Source organism: Rhodamnia argentea, chromosome 10, assembly GCF_020921035.1.
Source record: "Rhodamnia argentea isolate NSW1041297 chromosome 10, ASM2092103v1, whole genome shotgun sequence".
Taxonomy (NCBI): Eukaryota; Viridiplantae; Streptophyta; class Magnoliopsida; order Myrtales; family Myrtaceae; genus Rhodamnia; species Rhodamnia argentea.
Window position 1 is genome coordinate 10263102 of NC_063159.1, and position 27931 is coordinate 10291032.

At 43.3% G+C, this 27931-nt stretch overlaps 5 protein-coding genes across 6 annotated transcripts; 2 read left to right on the forward strand and 3 right to left on the reverse strand.

Annotated features, from left to right (window-relative positions):
* Positions 1-243: 243 nt before the first annotated feature.
* Positions 244-25999, reverse strand: LOC115742753. Of its 2 annotated transcripts, XM_048271322.1 has the most exons (4): positions 25978-25999; positions 4466-4591; positions 1981-2183; positions 244-594 (listed from the first exon to the last, which is right to left on the reverse strand). In XM_048271322.1, exons 2-4 carry the CDS (start codon positions 4559-4561, stop codon positions 252-254), a joined length of 642 nt encoding a protein of 213 aa, XP_048127279.1. In that variant the 5' UTR covers positions 4562-4591; positions 25978-25999; the 3' UTR covers positions 244-251. The 2 variants fall into 2 exon arrangements, with proteins under 2 accessions (XP_048127279.1, XP_030533096.1); XM_030677236.2 differs by lacking the exon at positions 25978-25999 and having other exon boundaries at positions 4466-4707.
* Positions 6298-7662, reverse strand: LOC115742802 (aspartic proteinase CDR1-like). The gene has a single exon (XM_030677295.2). It carries the CDS (start codon positions 7630-7632, stop codon positions 6298-6300), a length of 1335 nt encoding a protein of 444 aa, XP_030533155.1. The 5' UTR covers positions 7633-7662.
* On the reverse strand, positions 9315-10862 carry LOC115742748 (aspartic proteinase CDR1-like). The gene has a single exon (XM_030677224.2). The coding sequence runs from the start codon at positions 10723-10725 to the stop codon at positions 9382-9384; it is 1344 nt and encodes a 447-aa protein (XP_030533084.2). The 5' UTR covers positions 10726-10862; the 3' UTR covers positions 9315-9381.
* On the forward strand, positions 13164-15522 carry LOC115742755 (late embryogenesis abundant protein At5g17165-like). The gene is made up of 2 exons (XM_030677239.2): positions 13164-13465; positions 15001-15522. Exons 1-2 carry the CDS (start codon positions 13179-13181, stop codon positions 15266-15268), a joined length of 555 nt encoding a protein of 184 aa, XP_030533099.2. The 5' UTR covers positions 13164-13178; the 3' UTR covers positions 15269-15522.
* LOC115742756 (late embryogenesis abundant protein At5g17165-like) lies at positions 25766-27927 on the forward strand. The gene is made up of 2 exons (XM_030677240.2): positions 25766-25969; positions 27417-27927. Exons 1-2 carry the CDS (start codon positions 25860-25862, stop codon positions 27682-27684), a joined length of 378 nt encoding a protein of 125 aa, XP_030533100.1. The 5' UTR covers positions 25766-25859; the 3' UTR covers positions 27685-27927.
* The last annotated feature ends 4 nt before the right edge of the window (positions 27928-27931 follow it).

Genomic DNA, 27931 nt, shown 5'->3' on the forward strand with positions numbered 1-27931 from the left:
AACGATTGCATTATGAACTTCCAAAGCCACCCACCAAACACAGAACCAGCAAGATTCATACACCAAGAATATATTTGCACACTAGCTCGTGAATAACGTCACCCGCAAACACAAAACCAGCAAGATTTATATCACCAAGAAAATATTTACAGTGACTTGCGAATAACATCACCATCACCCCAACAGAGAACTTAATACAAATAATTGCATCACCATCACCCAACGGAGAACTTAATATGAATAATTGCAGATCAAGTGAATTGCCGTCGAATGTATGTATCTTCGTGTACAAAAACGGGTCCCTGAGTGCTGCTCTGTGGTGGAAACTGGGGTCGTCCCAAAGCAATACCTCCAACACCTTGGTTAGAAGCAGAGGTACCCCACAGCCGCCCATCATCCTTTGCCCGCGTTAGGGAGAGATAATATAAAATCCCAAGGGAAACACTAGCAAGTGATAGGATAGCACCTCCGGCAAAGACACCTGGTTTGACAACATAGCAGTAGTAGTTACCAAAATAGATGCTATCTTCACCGTGTTGATCATTGAGTGCAGCACCCGTGAGCAGCAGAAGAAACGCTATGATAAATGTGAACCTGCATTACATTAGTACATAATACATCAATCAGCTCTTCAGTCAATGTGATTTGTGTACCGTGAATGCAAACACACGAAGTCCAATGGCAGCATGTCCAAACACACCTTCCAAATTTGCAAGATATGTCCAAACTTCAATTAAAGTAGACTGGTAGATGCATGGCGTCATTAGTCATTTACATCGAGAAAAAGACCCGTGGGAGCGGCATCCAGGAGGAGTGTGGTCTGTTTGGCCTTTACTTCAAAATGAATCTGGCCATGACCATGAAAAATACTAGACTTCATCTAATTTATGCATAAAAATATGATCTTCCCCACATCTATCCAGTGATTATCTACCGTGAACTCAGGAAGAAAATCTATCCTGGCCTCCTTTCCCTCCAAAGAGAAACAGGAACAGAAAAATATCTACGTTTGATGGAGGACTTCAGAGGATAGAGATGTATTATAAGAAAAAAAAATCTGCTTCACCTGATGCATCCTTAATAACTTAAAAATATTCTTCAGAACACTCTATCCTCCAGTGATCACTTTCTATATACACCTTCAAACTATTCTTATAGCTAATAGCTGAACCACACCAAGGATTATCTAGCCAGCTTAAAGCTCGGAGAATTTTGTTAAGGAATCAGTTTCAATACCTTCTAAGCATGATTAATGTCATTAAACTATAAATTAGCAAGGCAATTGCTGTCATACCACTACTTAGGGATATCCGGTAGTACTACTGAGCCACAACAAAAGATCACATGAAGTTATCGCTTTCCACATCAGATAAGATGAAATAGACTGTAGAACACTTCAATACTCCACAAAGCGAGAAGCCAATTGATGACATAGTGTTTCGAATTCCACATATCAATATTGCAAGAAAACTCGTGCAAAGGCAATAAAGGAGTACTAGATGGATTTGGATCCCTGGATTTTCCAGTGAGTGATGCCAGCAAAAAACGAAGAAGACCAGTGCCTGGTCCAGTTAGCTGAGCCACAGAAAGGATTATCTAGTCAGCTTAAAGATCTGAGAATTTTGTCGAGGAATCAGTATCATTACCTTCTAAGCATGTTTAATGTAATTAAACTATTAATTAACCGGGAAATTGCAGTTATGCCACTGCTTAGGAACATCCATCTAGGGCAAATGATTGTCAATAGATTGAAGGAAAAAGTAGAATGTCGCAAGCTGCACCAAAATCACATGAAGTCATTGTTTTCCGTAGTAGATACGATTGAATAGACTCTAAAACACTTCAATACTCCGCAAAGTGAGAAGCCAATCCATGACATCATGCTTGGATTTCCCATACCGCTCTTGAAAGTAAACTCATGCAAAGGCAATGAAGGAATACGGAACAGATTTGAATCCCTGAATTTCCAGTGAAAATTACCAGGAAACAACAAAGAAGACCAATGCCATTGTCCAGTAAGAATTTGATGGATTCGGGTGCTTTCCGCAGCAAATACAACCGGTTGCCACATTGATTATTACTTGAGCTATCATAAGAGCCACAGCGGCAGTTAACCCAAGTGGCAGAGCTGGACTCCAGGGATACACACATTGCGTAGGAGCCGTGGAATGCACTTCAGAACCCTGATCAATGGAAAAACTATTGATCATTTTCTCTCTTTTGGTAAGCAACCATCAATTATTTGAGAAATACGAATAAAGACAACATGTTCCATGCATGTGTATGCATACAGACCAAATTCCACATGCATAAAAATTGCAATGCTGGGACTTCATTCATTCGCAGACTTTATACACACAAGACTCATTGTCCGCTGATAAGATATTAGGATTCTGATCTGTGTTAAGTGGGCAGAATGGACAAAGAATCACAGAGAACAATGGTGTAGAAGATCCATTGATCAACAAATTTTGGTCGCATAAAAGGTTAAACTTTACTGTACAGGTGGCACTTCACATTCCATTATTCAATATACTTTATATCACGTGTCCTCAAGCCAATCACAATTGATAGAAGCCATGGATTTCTAAATTAAACTAGGGGAAACTGCAATGAATGGTCCAAACTTGTCCAGAGCACATGCCCCTGGTCGGACCTAGATTCTAGTCGCCACCCTGTAGTTATAAAGTTGCGCTACGAGCACCTAAATCATCCGTCTTTGTTAACAATTGTGCAACAAGTTATCTCTGCAAACCCGAGCTCCTCTAATAACATCGGAACACTCTTTGAAGATCCTTCAACTTGTGCTTTCCAATCAATTCCAAACTTCAGCAATCAAGACAAAAATCGGAAGTTTGTTTTGGCTCAGCGCCTGATACCAAGCAATAGAAGCACAAATTTCATTCGATCCAAACCATAAGATATGTTCTTCCTCCATCGCAAAGGTAAAGGCTACTTGTAGGTGATTCTTTTTTCACATTATTCAAGGCTTCTCGTCTTGGTTAAGCAAGTAGTAATTTTCGGCTTAGATGTGCTTATCGTGTGGCCCAGAAGCTTAACACCTCCAGGAACTTTATCTAATTAGCATACTTGAAAAATGCGCGAAATTCCAATTATCAGACCTTCAATAACCAACAAACTACAGTTTTGATTCTTGGGAAGATCAAGGTTGTAAGGTTCAATTAGATCTTAAAATATGCCAATTTCACGTCTCTCCGACTTCTAGAGCTCATAAGATCAACTTAAAAAGTATCATAAATTTCTTACGATAGTTGTTGCCATAAGATACCGGTGGACAATGTGCAACTTTTAAAACTACAAGTTAGCAAGTAGAACTCTCTTTTACGGGATAAATCTGACAATATAGCACTAATTAAAACAAACTAGATAGTCATGCTGTATTTAGCTGCTGTATTTTCTAGGCTGCATTTTCTCAAAGATTGTAAGACTTCACTCCTATTTAGCAGCTGTAAGCATTCCCTTTGCCCCAATTAACCTCCTTTGATAACAATTAAGCATTTGCTGTTTCACGGATTACTGTCTTTTGCTCAGTGAATGAACAAATTCACAATGTACTGTAATATGCTTTCAAAAAAGGCATTTTCCTCGACAGCAGAAATTTTGTTTTCATGATAAAAGAAGGCTCTGCAAAAATTAAAACAGAACTACCAAGGTGTTCCAGCAAATATTCTCATTTTTTTTTTGTCCAAATGTCTCATCAGGACCCCCAGCAGTTGCAAAACACAACTTAAAAATTAATCCAGGCAGAGTGTGACGTAAAACTTGAAATTACTTGGATCAAAAGAGTTGAGAGACTCCAGTATTTGATTGAAGAGACTGAACAGGACAATAGTACTTGCATCTACATTTTCCTTTCTGAGAACTCCAGGAAAATGGGAATTAAAAAAATTGCAATCTGTAGTGAAATAGTACATTTATAACACTAATCGATAACAAGATCTTCTAAGGTGTTTTCTTGAGTTGTTCATACTCACGGGGAACAGAATTGAGAAACAAACCCACCCAGAAAGGAGTCGTATTAAATAACGAAAGAGTACAGCCAAAGAAAAAACCCAAGGAAACAAAGAAATCAGGAAAAAAAGTTGAAGTAATGACAAAGAAAAGGATCAGGTAAATCGAAAGAACACATGGGCAAACAAATAGAATTCCAAAGTTGAAATCTTTAAACACTTAAAACGTGTGTGCGCATGAAAGATCAGTTAAAACTGTCGTAGAAACAATAATCGCTTAATAATCTCAAAAATCTCGAGTGCATCGCACATGTTCCTGAGATTTTCTATGAAGGACCATAAACACCTTGCTTACCCGTTGAGAAACGCATTAACATTAATGATCAAACCGATGCCGAGGAAGAAGAGTAATTAAGCATCCAGAACAGAACCCTGTTGAAACAAAAACAGAAAGATAAAGAAGCTCAGAGCAATGAGCGATGGATTAGCAGTACCTTAATCCGAGTGGCTTCTGCGCCAAAACCCGTGGCAGCTGAGAGGAGCCCCAAGAAACCCACGACGCTACATATCACCATCACCTTCCTCTCCATCTATCTCTCTCTCTCTCTCTCTCTCTCTCTAGCGCTACATCCACGCAAGAACAATCTCTCTCTCTCTGTATTATCTTTTTCTCGAGGAACTTGTAAAGTTGGTTAAAGTGGCTGGAGGAATCTCGTCACAGTGAAATCTTCGGAGCTGTACAAAATCCAGGACAAAACTGGAACAAGAAAAGAGGGTCGTAGTTGCTACTGTTAATATCACGTGCTGCTATCGCGGTCGTCCCAGTCGCAGGTTGAGCATTTACGTCCTTAGGTTGACTGGACGAGTTAGACCACCGTAGCTTGAGGCTGGAGCAAGTTATGCCACTGGATTTTCACATAACATAAAAAGAGTTCGTTATAATTATTAAATTAATATCTCGAATTTGAATCGTTTACGGAATTTAATGTGATTGAAGGATATATATCGGTTTTATTAACTGATAGGAACGAAATCCAAAGTACTCCGATTAAATTAGAATTGCTTTTGAAGTCATATCAATATATTTATGCGGAGTTTTGTTTTCTGTTGAGTAGACTTAGTCTCTTGATTGCCTTGTCCTGTGATTGGTCGGTCAACAAAGGAATTGTTCCTTTGACTTCTTGAAGCCACGCAAGGGCAACAAGGTAGCCGTATGAAAAGGAATCTTGTGGGCCCAAGAATGATAAAAAAAAAAACAGGAAAGAAGAATATGCGATTTGACCCATTGACCAAGATTTGGTTTTCTTCACCAAATCTTGCGGTGGACGGTTCCGTGGGTTAAAGTCGCATGAAAGAGAATAAATAAGTTAGTGGCTCCGAGCCGCACGAAGGAAAAAAAGGAAGCCGTACAGAGCATTTCTTGAAGCCACTCGTAGAACGAAGAAAAGAACGACAATGGCGTTTTTGGTTCCACCGTACGTAAAGTAAAAAAGATGAGTATCATTTTTTTCAGTGAGTTTTTTGAGTGAATTCTCTGCGAGAGATTGCGAGATGATACTTATGAATTTAATTTGGACTTAATTTAGGTGCGGGAAACACTCGAATGCATGAGCGATTATAAATCTAATTCTCCGAGCATAATAGATTATATTCTTGGGTTTCCTCGTGGACGTAGGTACAGACTTTCGGACCGAACCACGTAAATATCTAGCGTCTTTTATTGTTCCATATAATTTCTCTAGTAATTTCGCATTGACTTATTTACAAGATCCGTTAATGTTTCCATGTTATTATCTCAACAATAGTATCCTAGTTATTTTTTCTTTAGCCATTAATAGTACCACAATACATGTGTATAGTATGCCGACAAATTCTCGTGTCGAATTACAAAAGCAATTGTCGTCTTTGTCAACTTCAAAATGCATAACATAATTGCCAATCAAGCTTGGCTATCTATGATCGTTAAGAAAGAACTACCGATGGCACAATGGCATAGCAACATCGTCCTCTGTAAATGAGATTTAAATCGAGATAGTCTTAATTGTTTGATTGGATTCACTAATCATTTTCGGAATTTCATTTTGAATGAATAAGTTTGCTTTGTTCACGTGTCTTGTGATAGCAACGGAGGTAGATTGCGAAACATAAACTTCTGAAGAAGGGCCTACAATCCAGTAATTAATGACTAGGAAGGCATCATAGCATTTGCCAATCGTTATACAATATCACGACACTCTTCGCATGGGAGAAATATTAAAGGTTGATAAATAAATCTTTTTTAGTGAATTTATTCATCCAAATAATGACAAAATGAAAAGAAGGGGTTTCACAGCTTGGTGCAGTCGGTTGACTTGAAAGAAATAGTATTCTTATCGAGGTCAAAACCGATCAAATAATCAGCCTGAGCAAAGTTGCCGAATATCCCACCAGGACTGTCAGTGGGAGTCATGGCGAAGCAAAATATGCCATCCTTAGCCTCTATGAACGTGCTCGTTTGCTTCAACTCCACGTCCGCTTTGCCGTCGAAATGCGCCGTCAGCACCGGCCCCTTCGCCAGCACGTCCCTCCCGTAGCATAGTTGTGGCCTTAGCTGAGGGTCGTCGATGGGCGGCAATTTCACCACTCTCTTCACTTCCGCTTCCAACCTGTTGTAGAAATCTCTCGGCACGATCGTCGGAGGTGTCCCCGAGTCGAGGAACATGTTCCCCTTCGTGCTCGCCCCAGAAGAGCTAAAAGGCAGGTAGGTGCTCCCGACGCTTATCCCGTATAGGGTCACACCATAGCAGGTCGGGTCTTGCAAGGCTACAAGGCTGGTCGTGATGGTGCCGGGCCCTGAGACCTCGCTGCCGCTGCCGAAGCTCATCTTGCTCGTGATGGTCGGCGGGGTGTGGAAGGGGACCAGGCACTGAGAGAACCGCCTGCCCCCGAACGACGTGCCCATCTGTGAGATGAGTGAGACGGGGCCCTTCCCGAGCCCGACGAGTCCCATCTCGGTGTCGCTGAAGGCCCCAGTGTTGTTGCGGCCGCAGCCGAACACTACGTTCGGCAGCGTAACTGGCGGCCCCATGGTGGATGCGAAGGTCAGTGTCTCCGTCCCGAGGATGCCCTTTGTCAGGCCACCGGCGTATCCGTAGGTGTAGTTGCACGTGTTGGAGGGAGAAGCGCACACGGTGTTGTCCACAAGGTGGCACTGTTGGGACGGGCAAGCGACGTCGCGGTATGTGGATGACGATTTCGGGTTGTACTTGGGCTTTTTCTGAGGGTAGCACCGATCGCAGGGGAGGCAGTGAGTCCAGAAGAGGTCGCTACCGGTATCGGCGATGGCGTAGACGTCGAAAGGTGGGGTACCTATCGACAACTTCAGGAGATATTCCCCGTTGTCCGGGAGGATTTCGGACTGAACTGTATCGAGATGGAACGAAGGCGGGATAGGAACATTCATCTCGAAATGGCGTTGGACCCTGGCAAAGGCGCGTCGGAACGCATCGGTGTAACGCTGTGCAGGATGTTTGCCAGGGTGGTGGATGTGGTCGCGGTGGATGAGATGAGCAGTGAAACCCTGTCTCGAAGACGGTGACCTTGCGGTGGCGCAGAAGGTCGTTATGAGTAGAGCGAAAGAGATGAGAAGTAGACAAGGGAAAGAGAGCTTCTTCATTGCCATGGTGCTTGCTTCTGTTTTCTAAATAATGTCTGATGAAGGCAGCACCAGATTCTCGGATGAGGTCTGTGTTTGGTCGACCGACAATAGAGTCTTCATCAGATTTGTCCAATTTATAAAGTGCTAATGCCAATGTGATGTGGTTCGATCCACATAAGGGAATGAACGGTGATTTTGTTCCATGTACGTACATTTTCAATGAATATACCCCCTTAAAAGTGGTTTCGGGTTAAGGTAAGGAGTGTGAAATTCATCCATCGACACATATGGAAATATATGTGAGCTGCCGCTGTGCATGATCTTTCCAATTTTAATTTGTGAGTAATTATACTTCTTTTCAATGGCTACACATGGCCAATCTTTCCACATCTGCCCATTGTCTCAACAATTAGGAGTTTTCGAGCTCAAGAAAAACTCTGTCAAGAACGGTACAATCTCAACCATAGATTCACATACAATCTTTGCTTGTTTTACATAAAGCATTCATTGATTGGGAGATTGTGTAGCCAGAAATAACAAGAGCTTATCTAACTATTGATGGAAGCAGATCATATATTATGGACAAAATCCTAAGGTTCATTTTGGGATGGTGTTAATCTAGGTTCATTTGCAATTCAAAGCTTGCATTTGTGTTTTCTGGTATGAAACATCGGTGCATGTTAATTAAGCCAGTAACTGACCCAGTCTTTTTTGCAGCTGTAATATTTATTCATCCACCGGAGCACGTGGATCTTCACGCAGCCCCGCAAGAGGAGGAGCTGTAACAAGTGCACGAGGTTGCAAGCTCGTAATAGCGTACTGATTTAGCCCAAATTGGAAGCAGGAGTGCTGCGACGGCGGATCGGCCGCCACCGTCTGGTGGTTTGACAATGCAGTGTCTGGGTCGACCACGATTCATCACCACCCTCCTCTCGGCCCAGCCGCAGTCGGAGCTTGGGCCATCATTCTCTAAGCATTGCCGTCCTGAGGTGCACTTGACGAGTGGATTTCCTTCTTCTTCTTTTTTTCGGTCGAAGACCACTATAACTTGAGCCCGGAGCAAGTGATGCCACTAGCCTTTTCACATTCCATAAAAAGGAGTTCGTGATAGTACCACGATACATGTTGCTGTATTAGTTACGACTCGCGGTACGGTTATGCCGACAAAATTCCATCTTGAACGCGAAAGCACTTCTTGTCTCTGTCAACTCTAAAATGCAAAACATAATCGTCAATTGCCACGACAAGCTCGATTATTCACTGCACGTTCCTCCATCAATGAATTCCAAATCAAGGTCAGTATTAATTGTTCGATTTGATTCGCTAATCATCTCTAGATTTCATTTTGATTAAGTAAGTTTGTTTTGTTCGCGTGTTTTATAATATCAACAGAGGTAATTTGCATGGATTTGCTGTTTTTGAGTTGACAGTCTTTTTTCCCCCCCTCAGAGATTCAAAGCTGGATGGTAACACTGATTGCGAAACAAATTTCTATGAAGATGGGCCTACAATCCAGGAATTGACGAATAGGAATCAAGTGCTTGAGATTCTGTAGAGTCCGTTACGATTTTCTAGATCAAGAGCAACAAATCAGTTCAGACAGGGAGTTGGGTGAGAGTGTGCCGACCGTGTCCACATTGGGGCATCTGTCAATTGTTTGACCATATCACATCATGGCCTTTTCCGCATGGGAGAAAGATTTCAGGTTGAGAAATAAATCTTTTTTTAGTAAATTTATTCACCCAAATAATGACGAAATGAAAAGAAGAGGGTTCAAAGCTTGGTGCAGTCTGTTGGCTTGAAAGAAACAGTATTCCTATCGAGGTCGAACCCGATCAAATAATCAGTCTGAGCGAAGTTGCCGAATATCCCACCTGGGCTGTCAGTGGGAGTCATGGCGAAGCAAAATATGCCATCCTTAGCCTCTATGAACGTGCTCGTCTGCTTCAACTCCACGTCCGCTTTGCCGTCGAAATGCGCCGTTAGCACCGGCCCCTTCGCCAGCACGTCGCTCCCGTAGCACAGCTGCGGCCTTAGCTGAGGATCGTCGATGGGTGGCAACTTCACCACTCTCTTCACCTCTGCTTCCAACCTGTTGTAGAAATCCCTCGGCACGATCGTCGGAGGCGTCCCTGAGTCAAGGAACATGTTCCCCTTCGTGATGGCGCCCGCCCCAGAAGAGTTAAAAGGCAGGTAGGTGCTCCCAACGGTGATCCCGTCCAGAGTCACGAAGTAGTAGGTCGGGTCTTGCAAGGCCACGAGGCTGGTCGTGACTGTGCCGGACCCTGAGACCTCGCTGCCGCTGCCGAAGCTCATCTTGCTCGTGACGGTTGGCGGGGTGTGGAAGGGGACTAGGCACTGAGAGAACCGCCTGCCCCCGAACGACGTGCCTATCTGTGAGATGAGCGAGACGGGGCCTTTCCCGAGCCCGACAATCCCCATCTCGTTGTCGTTGAAGACGCCGGTGTTGTTGTGGCCGCAGCCAAACACTACGTTTGGGAGCTTCACTGGCGGCCCCACGGTGGATGCGAAGGTCAGCGTCTCTGTCGCGAGGACGCCCTTCGTCAGGGACGTACTAGCGTATCCGTAGGTGTAGTTGCACGTATTGGAGGGAGGAGCGCAGGAGGTGGTGTCCAGGAGGTGGCACTGCTGGGATGGGCAAGCGACGTCGCGGTATGTGGAGGACGATTGCGGGTTGTACTTGGGCTTTTTCTGAGGGTAACACTGATCGCAAGGGAGGCACTGAGCCCAGAAGAGGTCGCTGCCGGTATCGGCGATGGCATAGACATCGAAGGGCGGGGTCCCTATCGACACCTTGAGGACATATTCGCCGTTATCCGGGAGAATTTCGGACTGAGCCATGTCGAGATGGAATGAAGGCGGGATAGGAACGTACATGTCGAAACGGCGTTGGACCCTAGCAAAGGAGCGTCGGAACGCATCGGCATAGCGCTGCGAAGGAGGTTTGCCGGGGTGGTGGATGTGGTCGCGGTGGATGAGATGGGCAGTGAAACCCTGTCTCGACGAAGAGGACCTCACGGTGGCGCAGAAGGATGTGATGAGTAGAGCGAAACAGATGAGGAGTAGGCAAGGGGAAGAGAGCTTCTTCATCGCCATTGGACTTGCTTCAGTTTTCTAAGTAATGTTGATGAAGGGAGCACCAGATTCTCGAAGTAGGTCTGTGTTTGGTCGCCGAACAATCTCCCATCAGGACGTCCAATTTATAAAATGGCAATGGAACCACTAATAACCTCACTATCTATATAAGAAAAGAATGGTGATTTTGTTCCATATACTTACACACGAGAATTGCTAGCCTCACGGTCTGACAACGCTATCAGTATTTCTGTTTGCGCCATCTCTCAATCAATGAGTGGTTTATGTAAGATAGGCGACAATGATGTGTAAATCTACGGTTGAGATTGTATTGTCACTGACAGACTTGTCGGGAAGCATTTCCCTTTATACTCCCTTTAAAGTGATTTTGGATTACCGTAATGAATCTAAAATCTATTAACCGGACATATATGGAAACATGTGAGCTGTTCCTGCGGTCTCGCGAAGTCAATTTCTTATTACTTTACGATACTATACTTCCACATCTACCTGCGATCTTATAGCAACCAAATCATGAGGCCCAATCTTTCCAAATCAGCGAGACTCGAGGGCCTAGGCAGCTTCTTAACCCGAGCCCATCAACTTAAATTTGGCCCAACCTCATCATCGTCTCATTCCCTCCAATCAACCAATAAAGTGCACATATCACAAAAGTCAAACGTCAAATCAAGCCCAAACTAATCAGATACTCCTTTTTTTTTTATCTAGTAAGACAGCATCGGATGCCTTGAGCTACAGAATCGAACCTTTTTCTTCCGCACGAAGCAAGTCTCGTTTCATGCAATTCCGTGCGATTCCGCGAGTTCAAGTCGAACACGGAAATTACCGATTTCTCAAACCTTGGGCTAGTCGAGGACCAATCCGGTAGTAACGAGTTCAGAGCTTGATTTGAATTGCGTCTACAACTTGCCCCTCCACCCTTCCTCGCCAGCACGGCACCGCACTCCTCGACGAGTGATTTTGTTAGGCAACTATGGAAGTTGTTAGGCCGTGGAAGGAACTGCGATGCAATAACATTTGGGGGAAAAGCTATCTTGAACTGGTAAAGTCAGCATGCTTCCGTTAATTGCTTTTCTTTTCCGTCTTTTCACCTTTTCGTGTCTTCAGGGAAAGGAACGATCTCTCCATTTGGGGATGTGAGTCTCATAAGCTTGCTACTTCTTATTCGGAGCGAGTTCGGAACCATATATATAAAGCAGCTTCGGATTTTGAGTAGGCGAAATTTTGGAATTTTATCACGATAACATTTATTTCGGTCAAAGGATTTTGAGATGCAACGTTGCTTTTCAAGAATTTTCCTAACTCCCCCTACATCCGCCTACTTTATTCATTACCTTGTGAAAAATGGGTCACTAGAATAGTAACTTTATCCGCGGTACTTCGATGTCTATAAAATCAATCCCATAATAGTTAGGTGATGTATTTTTTTATTTTTTTTATTTTTTTTGGGTTGGAAGTTAGGCGATGTAGTTTTATTTTTTGATCGGAAGTTAGGTGATGCAATTGCTTTTACCATTTTAAGTGTTATCACAGGCTATCTTAAGTAAGTTTCGTGCATCTCAACAGATTTAACTCTCCGTTCCGCTACCGTTATATATTGGTAAAATATCACATCTTAAAAAAATTTAATATGAAATTGGAAAGCAAGATCTACAAAGATAAAGGGAGATGCTATTGTCATAATATTGGGGACCAATTCAAGGTGAAGGTGACCAATTCAAGGTGCCCCATCAAATTAAGCCAAGCATCTCTCTTGGCGGTGGCACGTGTCCAGAATTCAAGAAGGTACTATGGTCATGAAAGATGAAAGATGAAAAATAAAAAAAAGTCGGTGGATAATATCAAGTGTGGTTGGAAAAATAGAATTGCAATGTCGCTGTCTAAATTCAGGAGGCATGATGTGATATGATATGAAAATGGGAACGGAAAGGTTGGGGGCATGCCCTATTGCCAATTCCATCGCTGCCCCTGGTCAATTAAATACGGTGGCCATGACTTTTTTTTTTTTTTTGGTCATAGGTGGCCATGACTTGAAACCCCCAAAAAAAACACTTTTTTTATTTTATTTTATAATAATGCAATTGACCCACCAGGAGACAGAGACAGCGACAGAGACAGAGACAGCGACAGCGACTCCCGCCCAAAAGTAACGCCGTTAAAGATGAGGGACGTCGTCCCAGCATATTCCGTTCCACATTCTCGATTCCCTACAATTGCCTCCCGGAAACACACTCCGCGTTGTTCTTCTTTATCAAGAAACACGAAATTTTTTATTGTTTTTTTGTTGCCCTTGTATCGCCTCCTCCGTTAGTCAATTCAATGATGTACGTGGCGGGAAATCTCGTCAAGTAACGGCGGCGATCGAAAGGGGGAAAGTGGGGACGGTACCCGGGGAAAACAGAGCCGTACTACGGGGACTGGGGTAGGAGGACCTAGCGACCTTTTGCATTGTAATGGCAGTGGCAGTTGGGTTTTGGATCGGGCTTCACCCACCCGTCTCTCTCTCGCTCTCTCTCTCTATAAAGCGAGGGGGCTGCTTCCTGACTGGACGGTCACTCATCTTCCCTCTTCGATCCATTACTTCTTCATCTTCTTCATCTTCTTCGGCACGCAGAGAAGATAGCTTTTGTATGGCCGCCGCCTCGAGGAGTTCTGGGATCGCGGGAATCGGCAAGCGAGTCGTCTCTCAGATCTGGAGCCCCATCTCCCCCAACCCTGCTCCTTCCTCTCTTGCTCTCAGGTCTCTCTCTCTCTCTCTCCCCCTTCCTCATATATTATCCGTCGTAGACTTGTAGCTGGTTTCATCTTCTTCATATTCCGACGTGGTGAGTAGCTTCGAGAGTTCTGCTCGTTCCGCTTGATTCAGGGGCGTGTTTAGCTGGCCTGTTATTCCTGCACTCTCTTATAAGCTTTCCTTGGTCTTGTTCTTGCTCTTGCTCTTAGCCAATTCATCGTGGAACATCTGGAATAGAACATGAATTGTATGGAATCCAAATTTTTTAGCTCATTAGTAATGACCTGGCAAAAGCGAGGTCCAGTCTAGCTAAAGCGTCTGCTCAGATTGTCAAATTGCTTGTCGATGTCAGACTATGACCCGGTGAAATGGTTTTTTCGAATTCTGGTTCCGCGATTCAAAACCGAAACAGAGAAATTCTAAAGTAAGAAAGGCATGGCTCCATGATCTTATTGTTCTTCAGATACTTCTTCTGCTGGATTTGCTTACGGACATAAGCAGTTGAAGTCCTCCAAGGGGTTTGTCGGTTTATATCGGGGTGCCTTTTTCCCCCTTTCCAATTTGGCCCTGTATAGTTATAGCGACGGTGTCGTGATTTCTGTTTGGGCTCGTCAAACTTAAATCGCCTGTTTCCTGTGTGTGGAAAAACCCTCTTCATAATCTCACCATAGAAGTCAGTTAAGATGTTCCTTCTGGCTATTGCGGGATGGATGGTTTAATTCTATGAGGGGTCAAATCTGCTGTTTTCTAGCGTTGAAAAAGGCGAAAAGCTCGCTCTCAGGACAGGTAAAAAAGAATGGTACCAAAAAGCAAGAAATCAATAGTTGGTGGTGAATGTCAGCATCCTTATGATGAGACTGGATATCTATCTACATGTAGCGACAGTGAGCTTCTCCTTCACCTATGGGCTTGGCTTCCTTAAAAGGGACTCCCCCTTTTTTTAATGCTGATCAACCAGTAATTAGAAAGAATAGTAGTTGGTCGTGACTCACCATCTGATTATTTATATGTAACATAATATCAACATCCTAATCGACGCACGCGGCACGCTGTCCCTACCTAACGACAATTGTGTTAAAGAGGGTGCATTTCTGGGTTGCAGAGACACTTGGCGATGAAGGGTTGTTTACGTGTTACAGCTTCAAATGGAGGAGGCAAGGAAGTAGGGATTAATTCTAAATGCGAATGCGACGATCCTCGAGCACTCCGCGTGCTTTGGATAGTTTTTGGACTTTTCTTTTAGCTTTGCTGGTCCCCTTTTGTTTTCCTGGAATGTTGACGTGCCTTCTTTCTCGGTCTAAACTCATACCAACCAGACTTGCTCGTGAAAGAAACAAGAACTTATCTTTCTATTCAGGGAGGCAGATGACACTTTTCCCTATAACAAGAAAATTCAGCCAATTCACCTGCATGTATAATCCAACAATTCCTGAAATTTGATTTTGCCATTCAAAGCTTGCGTTTGTGTTGACTATGGCTTGTAAATATCAGTGCACGTTAATTAAACGAATAACTCACGGGGATCCGTGTGTTGGTTGCAGGAGAGCTGCTCACACTTCCGTGTATGACAAGAACCCCGAGGATCAAGTTGCACCGAGCGCGGTCCCCGATGAAGTGATCGAGGCTCCATCCGACAAGTACTGGGCTCCGCACCCCAAGACTGGGGTGTTTGGGCCTGCGACTGACCTTCACCTTCGAGCCCACGGCGAGCTTCCCAAGCCCGGGAATGCTGAGAGCTCGGTGCTGGAGCACACAGCCTGGTTTCGCCCCACAAGCCTCGAGGATCTTGAGAAGCCTTCCCACCATTAACGTCGAACACTAGCCTTTGCAGTGTTCAAGTTCGACCACTAGCTATCATATGTAAGCCAACTCGGTGGCTTCCTTAAGAAGAATAACTTGTCTGGTACCGTAATATATATTAAGTACTGAAGCTGTGGCTTTAAGCTTTGTTAGCATGCAAGTACTACTACTAAACTGTCGAGGTAAGAGCTACGGATTGTACCTATGGGATCGTTGTACTGCCCCTGGACTTTTGTATGAAATGTTGGGATGTGCCTACTTTATATTTCATTTGCCATCTGTATGTTTTCGTGTTTCCTCTGTAGAATTGTCTTTGGAAGGACGGCTAATGAGACCCGATCATTTGGAGGATGTAAGGACAAATGATGCGGTATGTCCGAGGGAGAGATGACTTCATTTTTTATCCCTTGGGAGCACCGTCTGTCGAGATGGATTATTTGCAAATTGCAAAACTAATTCAAAACAGTTTGGTTAGTTTGCCATATACAGACTGGATGCCACACGCCTGGAAATTGCAATGCTGGGACTTCATTAATTCGCAGACTTTATACACACAAGACTCACCGTCCCGGGAGTACATGAAAATATCTATATACCCGAACCGAACCGAAACACAGTGAGTGAATACTAAAAAGAAAAGAAACCCTAAAGCTCCCTCCTCCAGCACCTCGCCTCTTCCATTCGCCCTCGCCACCACCATCACAGCTTGCCCTAGAACCCCTCTCTGCCCAACTGCTTCCCACCGATCTTCGCCTTTTCTCGCTTCTGAGGGCGTGAGACAGGGCCGGAGCTGGAGGTAAGAGAAGGGACAAGACGGGGCGTCCAAGCTCGATGCATCGAACAAGAGGCGGCGGAGAGGCCCTCTGTGGCCTTTTTTTCTCATAGGAAATTGAAAAGTTGGTAAAAGCGGCTGCAAGAATCTCGTCACAGTGAAGTCTTTAGAGCTGTCCATGATGAGCGGACAACATGGAGGACCAAACTGGTATAAGATAAAGAGGGCCGTAGTTGCTATCATAAACATCACGTCCTGCAACCACGGCAGGCCCGGTCGCAGTTGCAGGTTGGGCCATAATTTTCTAAGCATTTTCATCCTTAGGTTGACTTGACGTGTGGATCATTACAGCTTGAGCTGGGAGCTAGTCAAGCCATAAGATAATTACACTACATTATAAGACTTCATGATAGCATCATGGAAATTCTTTCGTTAGCCGTTCATAGCACCCTTGTTGCTGCATTTTATTACGCGGATTCCGGTATGGAATGCTCACGAGTTCCCATCTCGTACGCAAAAGCGCTTCTCATAGGCGTCGGCCGAAGAGAGGACTCTGACTCGCTCGTTCACAGTGGTTCATGGAGGCGATGGAGGTCGTTTGGGCAGCATCGGTGGACGGCCGCAAAGGATCGGCTAGCCGGGCTTGCGTCGGGATGCTTGGGACTGCTCATTTTCTCTCACTCTCATTTTTTGTTGTTGCTATGTATTAGATTGAATATATTAAAGTGGGGTCTACGGGAGATACGGTGTGCGCCCATGCGAGCAACCACACCCCAGTGAGCGATTATTTGCTCAAACGTGAAGAATCACGTTGGTTGGTTTTACATCAATAACCGACGTACTCTCATTCATTCTCCCCCCGATTACTTCATTCTGTCACTTCAAGAAAATAGAAAACGCAGAACGCTCCTCCCATCGTCGATTCTCGTTTGACGGAAGAAAACTCCGAGATTGCAAAGGGCATCTAATCGGTGATCAATAAGGTATGTCCTCGTGATGTATCTTCGTCGATCGGTGAATCTAGTGATCTATTGGGCATGTTTCCGTTGTTTGTTGAGTATGTATTAGATCGGATTATGTATCCTTCATTGGTATCAGAGCAATGTGTTACTTGATTCCCGATTGTTTTGTGTTGATATGGTGTGTTTTGAAGTTTTTTAACCATAATCGCGAAGTTATTGTTCATAGCGTTTTGATTATGATTTGTTCGTCAAAATAGTAAATTGAACATACCATTAGAACGGGCTCGTCGAGACGATCGTTTTGAGTGGTCGCCGGCCCCGAGAGTCCACCGGACGCCGCCGCACGCGCGCCACGCTCCGCGACGGGGCGGAGTGTCGCGGGGCCGTGGCGTTTCGTCCCTTTTTATGCCATTTTTGTTCGCCATTTTTGAATTATGAATATACCATCGTGTTCGTCTCGAAAAGACGAAAAATTTGGCGAAAATTTGGTCGCCGGAGGAGGCCGGACGGCCGGTCACGCGCCGGGCGCCGCCGCTGCGCGGCGGCCACGCGCCGCACGTGCGGCGCACGGGGGGCGGGGCCGCGGTGTGTTGGGCCAGATCCGGCCCAACACCCGGCCTGATCTCACTTTTGTGTTTTTTTTTAAAAAAAAGGGTGGGCCGGCCCATTTCCTTTTTGCTGGACCGGCCCGTGACCCGCAACCCGGTCTGACTTTGACCCGCGACCCGTTGACCTGTTGACCGTTGACCCGTTGACCGTTGACCAAAAAAAAAAAAAAAAAAAAAAAAGTCTGGTTGGTCAATATTAAGGGGTCTTGTTTTACCTATTATTTTATTTATTATGATATGTTCATAATAGTTACACAATAATTGGATATTTCGTAATCCATTTGTGTTCTGCATTCGTTGCGGGAACAATGCAATGGGTAAGACGAAATGCAAGAACACCCCAAAGGCCAAGGAGAGCTCAAGCTCAGCAAGCTCTAAGGGAAAAGATTACAAAATTGGGTCTTTATAAATGGGATAATGCTTCTGACATTATAACCAATGTTATTAAGGTCAACGAAATGATCCAAGAAATCGTATGGGTCGGACAAGAAATGACCCTAGTAGATGCATTTTATGCACTACGTAACATTATACCCGTAGAATGGCATGATTTGATGAATAGCGCGTGGTGGAATGATGCTGCCACATATAAGAAATCCGTGCTACATTTCTTACACGATTTTATAAGGATCGGAGCGATGAAGACGTCATCGCTTGCAATGAATATGTCTTGGCGCGGACGTAATGCACCTTAGCGAAAAGGCAAGGGTCCGCAAAGGTTTTGTCCAAAGGAGCTGATTTTGGCCCCCGATTTAATTCATAATCCTCCTCGAGACCTTAATTATTCTTTTCCTTGTACCAAGGAAATTACATATGCTCATGTTGTAACCGGAGCTAGGAGGATCACACGTTATTATATTTAGACTTTTATTTTTAGCTAGTTCCTTTCTTGTATGTCTTAGGAGACTTTTAGGGACTTGTGATTGTTGTATTGATAATTTTTGTATATGCATTATGTTATGTGTATATATTTCGAGTGGGAGTGTTCACAAGTTTTAGTAATCGTATGACGAACACAAAGTGATGATTGTATTGGTATTGGTTTTAGATAAGAAAATCTGGATGATGATGGGGAACTTAGTGAACTGTTGATTTTAGAATTCTTTTTTTTGAAACTATATACCAGTATAATCGAGATGCATGAATATGATTGCATTTGTTGCATACAAATAGACTTTAAATATGTGCTAAATGTTATACTCAGATACTATGGCAACGGCATCTAAGAATATTGTTGCTGAGCTCAACAAGGGTGAGAAATTGAATGGCGAAAATTATGAAATCCGGAGTATGAAAATCCAGTATGTGCTTGAAGAACTAGAGGCACTAGAAGCTCTTAACCCGACCATGACAGAGCCGGAGGATGGTAATACCGCACACGACTGAAGAGACAAAGAAGCCTTTTCGCCTGGAAGAAAAAGAACTCAACTGCTCGCATTACGTTGTTGAGTAATATGGATAATGACATCATGAGGGAGTTCGGGCAGCATGAAAATGCTAAAGACATGTGGGATGCATTGAAGGCTAGATTTGGTCGGACTTCATCGTCACCAAGCCGAGGCGACTTACAATCGGGTTCGACACTTATAAGATGCCACATGGGCGGAATATAAAGCAACATTTGAGGAAGATGTCGAACATGATTAGTGAGCTAAAGGATGCTGGACATGTGTTGTCCGATGAACAACAAGTGCAGGCTGTAATTCGCTCTTTGCCTCACAATTGGGAACACATGTAGGTGAACCCGACCCACAATGTGAACGTCACAACCTTTGAGGATGTTGTGCGCCATTTGGAGCTAGAGGAGGACCGCCTTCCGGCGGCTAAGATACAATCCGATGTATATGTTTCTGGATCTAGCTCACATGGAGCTTCGGGCTTCAAGCGCAAGCATCCTGGAAAGTTCAAGAAGTGGACGAGCAAAAGAGTTGAACCATCCGGCAAGAAACCAAAGTTTGAGAAGCATGGAAAAGGGAAACGTCCCATGAAGAAGAACATTTCGAGGATGAAATGTTACAAGCGTGGCAAGAAGGGTCACTTCGCTCGCGATCGTGGCGAGCCGAAGAAAGTAGAAACCCTAAACACACTTAAAAGTGTTTGTTACGTATCAAGTTCTGTATTTTTAATCGAATCTCATCCTTTGTGGATTGTAGACTCGGGAGCCACGGACCATCGGAGATCGAAATACGTTCGTGGAATTTCGACGAATTCCAAGTGGAGCGAGATGGATTTATGTAGGAAACAATTCCAGAGTAGAAGTAAAAGGAATTGGCACTTGCCAACTTATCATGCGTGGTGGACGCACTTTATTTCTACATGATGTTTCGTACGCTCGGGAGATTCGTCGAAATCTCGTCTCCGTGTTAGTATTAGTCAAACTTGGTTTTAGTATGAATTTTCACAACAATGGTGTGGATTTGCTGTTAGGAACGACCTTTTATGGTTCTGGTTATTTCACGGATGGCTTTATTGTATTGGATATTGAACATACTAGTGTGAATGTATGTTATTCCCTGTTTGCATATTCTAATTCTAATGAGAATGATGTGAATACATGGCATGCTAGACTTGGTCATATTGGCCAACAAAGAATGAATAGATTAGCCAAAGATGGCTTATTAGGCAACATTGAGAAAGTTGAATTGCCTACCTATGAGCATTGCCTAATGGGAAAAACAACTAGAAAGCCATTTGGAAAAGGGACAAGAGCTGAATTTCCATTGCAATTAATCCATACCGACATCTGTGGCCCGATGAATGTTAGGGCAACGCATGGTGCTGTTTATTTCATCACATTTATTGATGATTATACTCGATATGGATATGTCTATCTGATATCTCATAAATCAGAAGCATTTAGTTGCTTCAAGAAATTTATGACCTTAGTGGAAAATCGGTTAGATAAGAAAATAAAAGCTTTGAGATCCGATCGAGGTCGAGAATATTTATCCGATGAGTTCAGAATTCTATGTGATGAAAAGGGAATAGATAGACAGTTATCTATTCCATACACTCCGCAACAAAATAGTGTTGCCGAAAGACGAAACAGAACCCTACTTGAAATGGTTAGGTCCATGATGGTACAAGCTAATTTACCGATTGCCTTTTGGGGCGATGCTTTATTAACCGCTGCCTATGTACTTAACCGAGTGCCTTCCAAATCGCTCACTTCTACCCCATATGAATTGTGGACATGTCGAAAACCCGATTTAAGCTTTCTCAAACCTTCGGGTTGTCTTGCCTATACTCATGAGTCCTCACATAAATATGGAAAATTAGGACCAAGAGGCAAAAAGAGTATCTTCATAAGATACTCGGAACACTCAAAAGGATATGTGTTCATAGGTGAGCAAGAAAGTGGAAATGTGACTGAATTTGAATCACGAGATGTCACATTCTTAGAGAATGAATTTCCAAGAAAGGGCGAAATAGGTGAAGATTGTTCCCTATTTGAGACATTAGATCAAGATAATGAGATCGTTGGACATAATGATCCAAGTGGAAGCAATGTGAGAGGTGGGGAGTTGAATACAAACCGATCTCCATTGCAATCACTTGATGAATCAATGCCATTATCTGGTCCGAGTGGGAGCGTATTGGAGGAAGAAGTACCCTTGGTACAATCTTCTCCACGACGAACCGGTCGCAAAAGCATTCCTCGACGACGCTTTGAAATTGAAGGGGAAGCTTTCATGATCGCTCTATTGGATGAAGATGAGCCAAGAAATGTTAATGAGGCTCTATCTTGCCCCGATAAGGAAAAATGGATGAAAGCAATGAAAGAAGAGATGGAGTCAATGAAATCAAACCAAGTTTGGGAACAAGTTGATCTTCCGAAAGGACGCAAAGCCATTGGGAACAAATGGGTTCTCAAAATAAAGCGTAAGGCTGATGGCTCAATTGAGAAATATAAGGCACGCCTTGTGGCGAAAGGATATAACCAACGGGAAGGAATCGACTATGAAGATACTTTTTCTCCCGTGGTAAGATTTACCTCGATTCGCCTCATTCTAGCAATAGTGGCTAGTTTGGATCTTGAATTACATCGGATGGATGTAAAGACCGCTTTTCTCAATGGAGAATTAGATGAAGAGATTTACATAGAACAATCTGTTGGGTTTGTTAAAAAGGGCCAAGAACAAAAGGTATGTCGACTTTTGAGATCGATATATGGCCTTAAGCGATCTTCAAGACAATGGTATATACGCTTCAATAATGCCATAGTGGCATATGATTTTGAAATAATTAATGAAGATAATTGCGTCTATATCAAAAGGTCCAAAGGTCACTTTGTAATTTTATCATTATATGTTGATGATATATTGATTCTTTGGAAATAATATGGAGTTTGTGAAGACGGTCAAAAGTTGGCTATCTTCTAATTTTGAAATGAAAGATATGGGTGAAGCTACATACATTCTCGGAGTTAAGATTTCGAGAGATCGTTCGAAAAAGTCATTATCTCTTTCGCAAGAGACGTGCGTCAATAAAATTCTCGAACGATTTTGTATGCAAGATTGCAAACCCATTGATACTCCTATTGCGAAAGGTAATGGGTTGAGCCGAAGAATGTGTCCTAAGACTCCACAAGAGCAAGAATGTATGAAAAATGTTCCATATGCCGGTGCTATTGGAAGTCTCATGTACGCTATGATGTGTACAAAACCCGATATTTGTTATGCAGTTGGATTGGTCAGTAGATATCAATCCAATCCATGTCAAGCACATTGGATTGCCGTTAAGAGAATTTTGAGGTATTCGAAAGGAACCGCCGATTACTCGCTAACTTATCAAGGAAGTGATCTGCACCTAGAGGGCTACACCGATGCTGGCCGGGGAGGAGATTTGGATGAGAGAAAATCCACTTACGGAAATGTATTCTTACCGAATAATGGCGTCATATCGTGGAGTAGTAAGAAACAACGGTGTATAGCCTTATCCACCATGGAAGCCGAGTTCGTGGCATTATCGGCGGCAGCACAAGAAGGTGTTTGGCTTAGAAGATTTATGGATCATTTGGGTGTTACGGGAGATGCTGCAAAACCTGTGAAGGTTTATTGTGATAGTCAAGCAGCAATGGCTTATACTAAGGATCCCAAGTTTCATAGTAAGACCAAACACATAGACATTAAGTATAACTATGTCAAGGACATGGAAGCACGAAAAGAGGTGAACCTACGGTATATATCTACGCATAGAATGTTAGCAGATCCCATGACAAAGCCAATTCCTAGAGATGCTTTCTTTGGTCATATAAAGACTCTAGGATTGCGTAGAGATTAATGTATTGAATATTTGTATTTTTTCCCCGAACGTCAATAATTGATGATGTTGTTTATCAATATTAAAGTCTATAAGTTTATTTGATATTCATGCATATTAATGCTTGGTGCACTATACGTTGAAAAGGTATGTCGGACATATGAGAGGTTAGCCCACTCACACGGGTAATCGCCTCTATTTATTATGTAGTAAATAGAGATGAGGTAATTTTAAGCTTATTATCTAGGTGATAATTGAGAGCTCAAGCTTAAAATACTAATACCGCTTTAACACGATGTTAAGATGAGGACTTATTACTTACAATGTCCGGAAGTGAAATAACCCACACATTTCGCTTTATCTGTCTTAAATGCCGGATGAGAGTTTCGATGGAAAACTCTTGGCTGGAGTTGTTACGTGAACTCAAGTTGGACACCGAGTGTGTCAAGATGAGCATCCGTACGGTATTAAAATAGAAAGACATACGCTCCATAGGGAAGGAGAACATACCGTAATACGTATTTCATATTACGTATGCACTATCGACCAATGAGAGTAGGCAAGAGTTTTGATCTCAACTTCTCTGTGCCGTGTGAGACTCTCGAGGATAAAATTCCTCATTTTTAGTACCCTCATGACTTTTCATTATTCTCAAGGTCTCTATTTAGTGTTTGCTATCTTAGAGTGTTGCCTATGGTCATGAAATTGATTCGATCTAAAGGGACATTTCTAGAAAAGCAAGCCGAACCGAGATTGAGAGATCTAATGAACGAGGAAGATTGATTTGAAGTTTTAAGTCACATTATGGATTATATTCACAGACCGGTCAATTATGATTATTTGGTGTGATCATAATTGTGAATATAATATGTCAATTTTAAAATGAGATCTAGTGAGAAATTTATATGTGACTGATCGATCTAGGGTACAACATATAATTCATTTCTTTTTATGTCCAATTTTAGAGTTGTCATATACTCCCAACGGATATATGACAACGAGCTCTCAGTGTATCTTGGTCGCACGGGTTATTTGCCAATATGAACTTTGCGAAGATAAAAAGTTTAGTTATTAGTCCTCCGTGGACAAATAGGAGTTGTTTGTCCTACATGGGCGAGTGAGAGATATTAGATTGAATATATTAAAGTGGGGTCTACGGGAGATACGGTGTGCGCCCATGCGGGCAACCACACCCCAGTGAGCGATTATTTGCTCAAACGTGAAGAATCACGTTGGTTGGTTTTACGTTAATAAGCGACGTACTCTCCTTCATTCTCCCCCCAGTTACTTCATTCTGTCACTTCAAGAAAATAGAAAACGCAGAACGCTCCTCCCATCGTCGATTCTCGTTTGACAGAGGAAAACTCCGAGATTGCAAAGGGCATCTAATCGGTGATCAATAAGGTATGTCCTCGTGATGTATCTTCGTCGATCGGTGAATCCGGTGATCTATTGGGCATGTTTCCATTGTTTGTTGAGTATGTATTAGATCGGATTATGTATCCTTCACTATGTGAAGTTTGAAGCATGGGAGTGTGGAGGTAAGACGGGGCATGCGAAGCCGAACCAGAAAGAGCGGGAGCCTTGTTTCCTTTCTCTTCTTTTTCAAAACTCCATCCTGGAGCGAGCTCTCTCTGTCTCCTTCTTCTTGAGTCTTCTCGGCCTCTCAACCGAACCCGCCCCGCCTTTATGAGCTCTTTCCGCGTTGGTTCGCTCAAAACGACCCCCATGTCTAGAAACAGGGCAGCAAAAAGGCGTCACCGGTCCGAGAAGGATCGGTTTCGGTGAAGGTCATCGAACGACAAAGCTTGAGGGGCGTCGAGGATCCTTCCACTCCTTGGAAGTTCCCTTTTTTTTTTCTTCCTCTTTTTTTTTTGGTTCCGCAATGACAGTGCATACGGCGGTGGCGAAGGAGATGGAGAGGGGAGAGAAGAGGAAAGAGAGAAGAAAAAGAAAAGGAAAAGTGAAAAAATAAAAAATAATTAAATGGCTAAATTGTCCTTGGTTCATGCCTTTTTTGAAACGATTTAAGCACTTCACGTCCTTATTTAAAATAATATCCACTTCGGATCATTATTTAAGAAATTAAGAATACTTGGGCCTTTTTTTAAGGCTCACTACCCTAAATAAGCCTCAACTAGAGATCCAATTTCAATTCCATCTTAAATTTTTTCTTGTCCATTAAAAAATATTTAACTATAGATTTAGTCCGAATCCTACCTTAAATTTTTTTTTGTTCCCGTAAAAAATCCTAAACTTTAGATCATATACCAATTCTACCGTTCAGTCTTGATTTTCACCAAAATTATTTTTAGTCTCATAAAAAATAATCAGCTTTTACTTGAGTCGCAAATTTGCTCTCGTTAATCATCTATCCAAAATTTCTCCTTGACAACTAAGAGATGGAAAACTTTCAAACACGAGCTGTTCGAGTATTTCAACTTGCCTCGAGCGCTAGCTTTTTGACGGCGAGCGAAGGAATACTTCAAGCATGTTGAATATCGAGCAAAAAAAATAGAAAATTCCAGAGTGACAAGGAAGGAAAACTCTTAAAAGTAAAGTAATTGAAGAAAGTCAACCTTGATCGCTCTAGCTTTTATCCAAATTTCAAACTTGAGAAAATATTGTTTGGGCTGAAATGAAAATTCACCTGGAAAAAACTTTTTTTTTTTTGGGTCTAAAATTTGAGGAAAAAGTAAAGGAAGTGAAAATGCCACGTAAAATCACCAAGGGCAATTTCGGATGGATAAGGTTGCGATAGAATTTTTTGAAGGGTACTAGGCCGGCCAACACATGGCCGTGGCCCGTAGTACGGGGACTGGGGTAGGTGGATCTGGCAACCTTTGGATGGCACGGCGGTTGGGTTTTTATCTAATATAAAGCGAGGGGCCTGCTTCCTGAGTGGGGTATCAAACTGCTCGGTCACTCCTCCTCCTCCTCCTCCTCCTCCTCTTCCTCTTCTTCTTCTTCAGCACGCAGAGAAGAGAGCTTTTTGTATGGCCGCCATCTCGAGGAGTTCTGGGATCGCGGCAATCGGCAAGCGAGTCGTCTCTCGGATCTGGAGCCCCATCTCCCCCAGCCCACATCCTTCCTCTCCTGCTCTCAGGTCTCTCTCTCTCTCTCTCTCTCTCTCTCATGTTCTCCGTCGTATCCACTTCTCTCCATCTTCTTCATCTTGCGACGTAGTAAGTAGCTTCGAGTGTCTGCTGGTTCCGTTAGATTCGGGGTTTGTATCTAGCTGGCCTGTTATTCTCTCATGCTCTTACAGTCTTCCCTTCATGGAGCCTAAATTCTTTAGCTTATCATTACTCACTGACCTGGGAAAAGCGAGGTCTTGTCTTTGCTTAGAGTCTGCTGAACCTATCAAATCGCCTGTTGATTTCTTGAGCATCTCCCAGTGAATCGATTTTTCTAATTCTCGTTCCATGTTTGAAAAAAAAAAAAGAAAAAGAAAAATAAATTTCTGGTTTAAGAAACGCATGGCTCGTGGATTTTAGTGTTCTTCAACTGATTCTTCTGCTCAATTGCTTGTTGGACAAAAGCAATTAAAAGTCCTCTTTCCCGTTTTGGCCCTGTACAATACAGTTGAGGAGGAGTAAGGTCTGATGATTGCTGCTTTTAGTAACCTCCGATGTGGAGGACATCTTTCCTCTGTCCTGACTCGGAGTTTTTTCAACCTTCAATCCCGTGTTTCCTGCGTGGAGAACCCTCTTCATAGTCTCGCCACACAAGTCAATTAAGATGTGTTCTGTCTGGCTATTGCCGAATGGATGGCTTAAATCTACGAGGGGTCAAATCTGTCATTTTCTAATGTTGGAGGGTCAAAATTGGTATACCGGAATGGGAAACTCCAAAACAATATAAAAAAAAAAAGAGCAAGAAACCATAGGAGGTGGGCAATGTCAGCATCCGCAAGATGAGACTGGATATCTATCCACATGTAGCGACGGTGAGCTTCTCCTTCACTTATGGGCTCGGCTCCTTAAAAAGGACTCCCCCTTATTTTATTGCAGATCAACCAATAATTAGAAAGAATGGTAGTTGGTCGTGACTCACCATCTGATTATTTTATATAACATAATATCAACATCCTAATCGGCCCATGCGGCACACTGTCCCCACTTTAACAGCAGAAATATTTGAAGAGGCTACAGACAAACTTGAGGATGAAGGCTTGTCTACGTTTCACAGCTTCAAACGGAGGAGGCGAGGAAGTAAAGATGGTGGGGGCGTATAAGTTTATATCCTAATTTCTAAATGCGAATGTGGCCTGCCTCGGGCACTCCGCGTGCTCTGGATTGGTTTTTGGACTCTTCTCTTAGTTTTTCTCGTCCCCTTTTCTGTTTTCCTGGAATGTTGACGAGCCTTCTTTCTCGGTCTAATCTCATACCTACCAGACTTGCCCGCTAAAGAAACAAGAACTTATACTATCGACTAATTCCTGAACTTTCATTTTGCCATTCAAAGCATCCATTTGTGTTGTTTATGGCATGTAAACGTCGGTGCATGTTAATTAAGCCGATAACTCACGGGGATCTGTGTCCTGGTTGCAGGAGAGCTGCTCACACGTCCGTGTATGACAAGAACCCCGAGGATCAAGTCGCGCCGAGCGTGGTCCCCGATGAAGTGATCGAGGCTCCGTCTGACAAGTACTGGGCTCCACACCCCAAGACTGGGGTGTTTGGCCCTGCGACTGACGATCACCTCCGAGCCCACGGCGAGCTTCCCAATCCTGGGGATGCCGAGAGCTCGGTGCTGGAGCACACAGCCTGGTTCCGCCCCACTAGCCTCGAGGATCTTGAGAAGCCTCCTCACCATTAACATCGAAAGCGAGTTCAACCACTAGCTATCCTATGTAACCCACCTCGGTGGCATCCTTAAGAAAAATAACTTGTTTGCAGCTGTAATATATTGTCAAGTACTGAAGCTGTGGATTTGAGCTTTGCTAGCATGCGAGTACTCCTTCTTACCTGTCGAAGTAGGAGCTACGTATCGGACCTATGTGATTGTTGTTTTCCCCCTGAATCCCTGTATGAAATGTTGGGATGTGCCTCCTTTATATTTAATT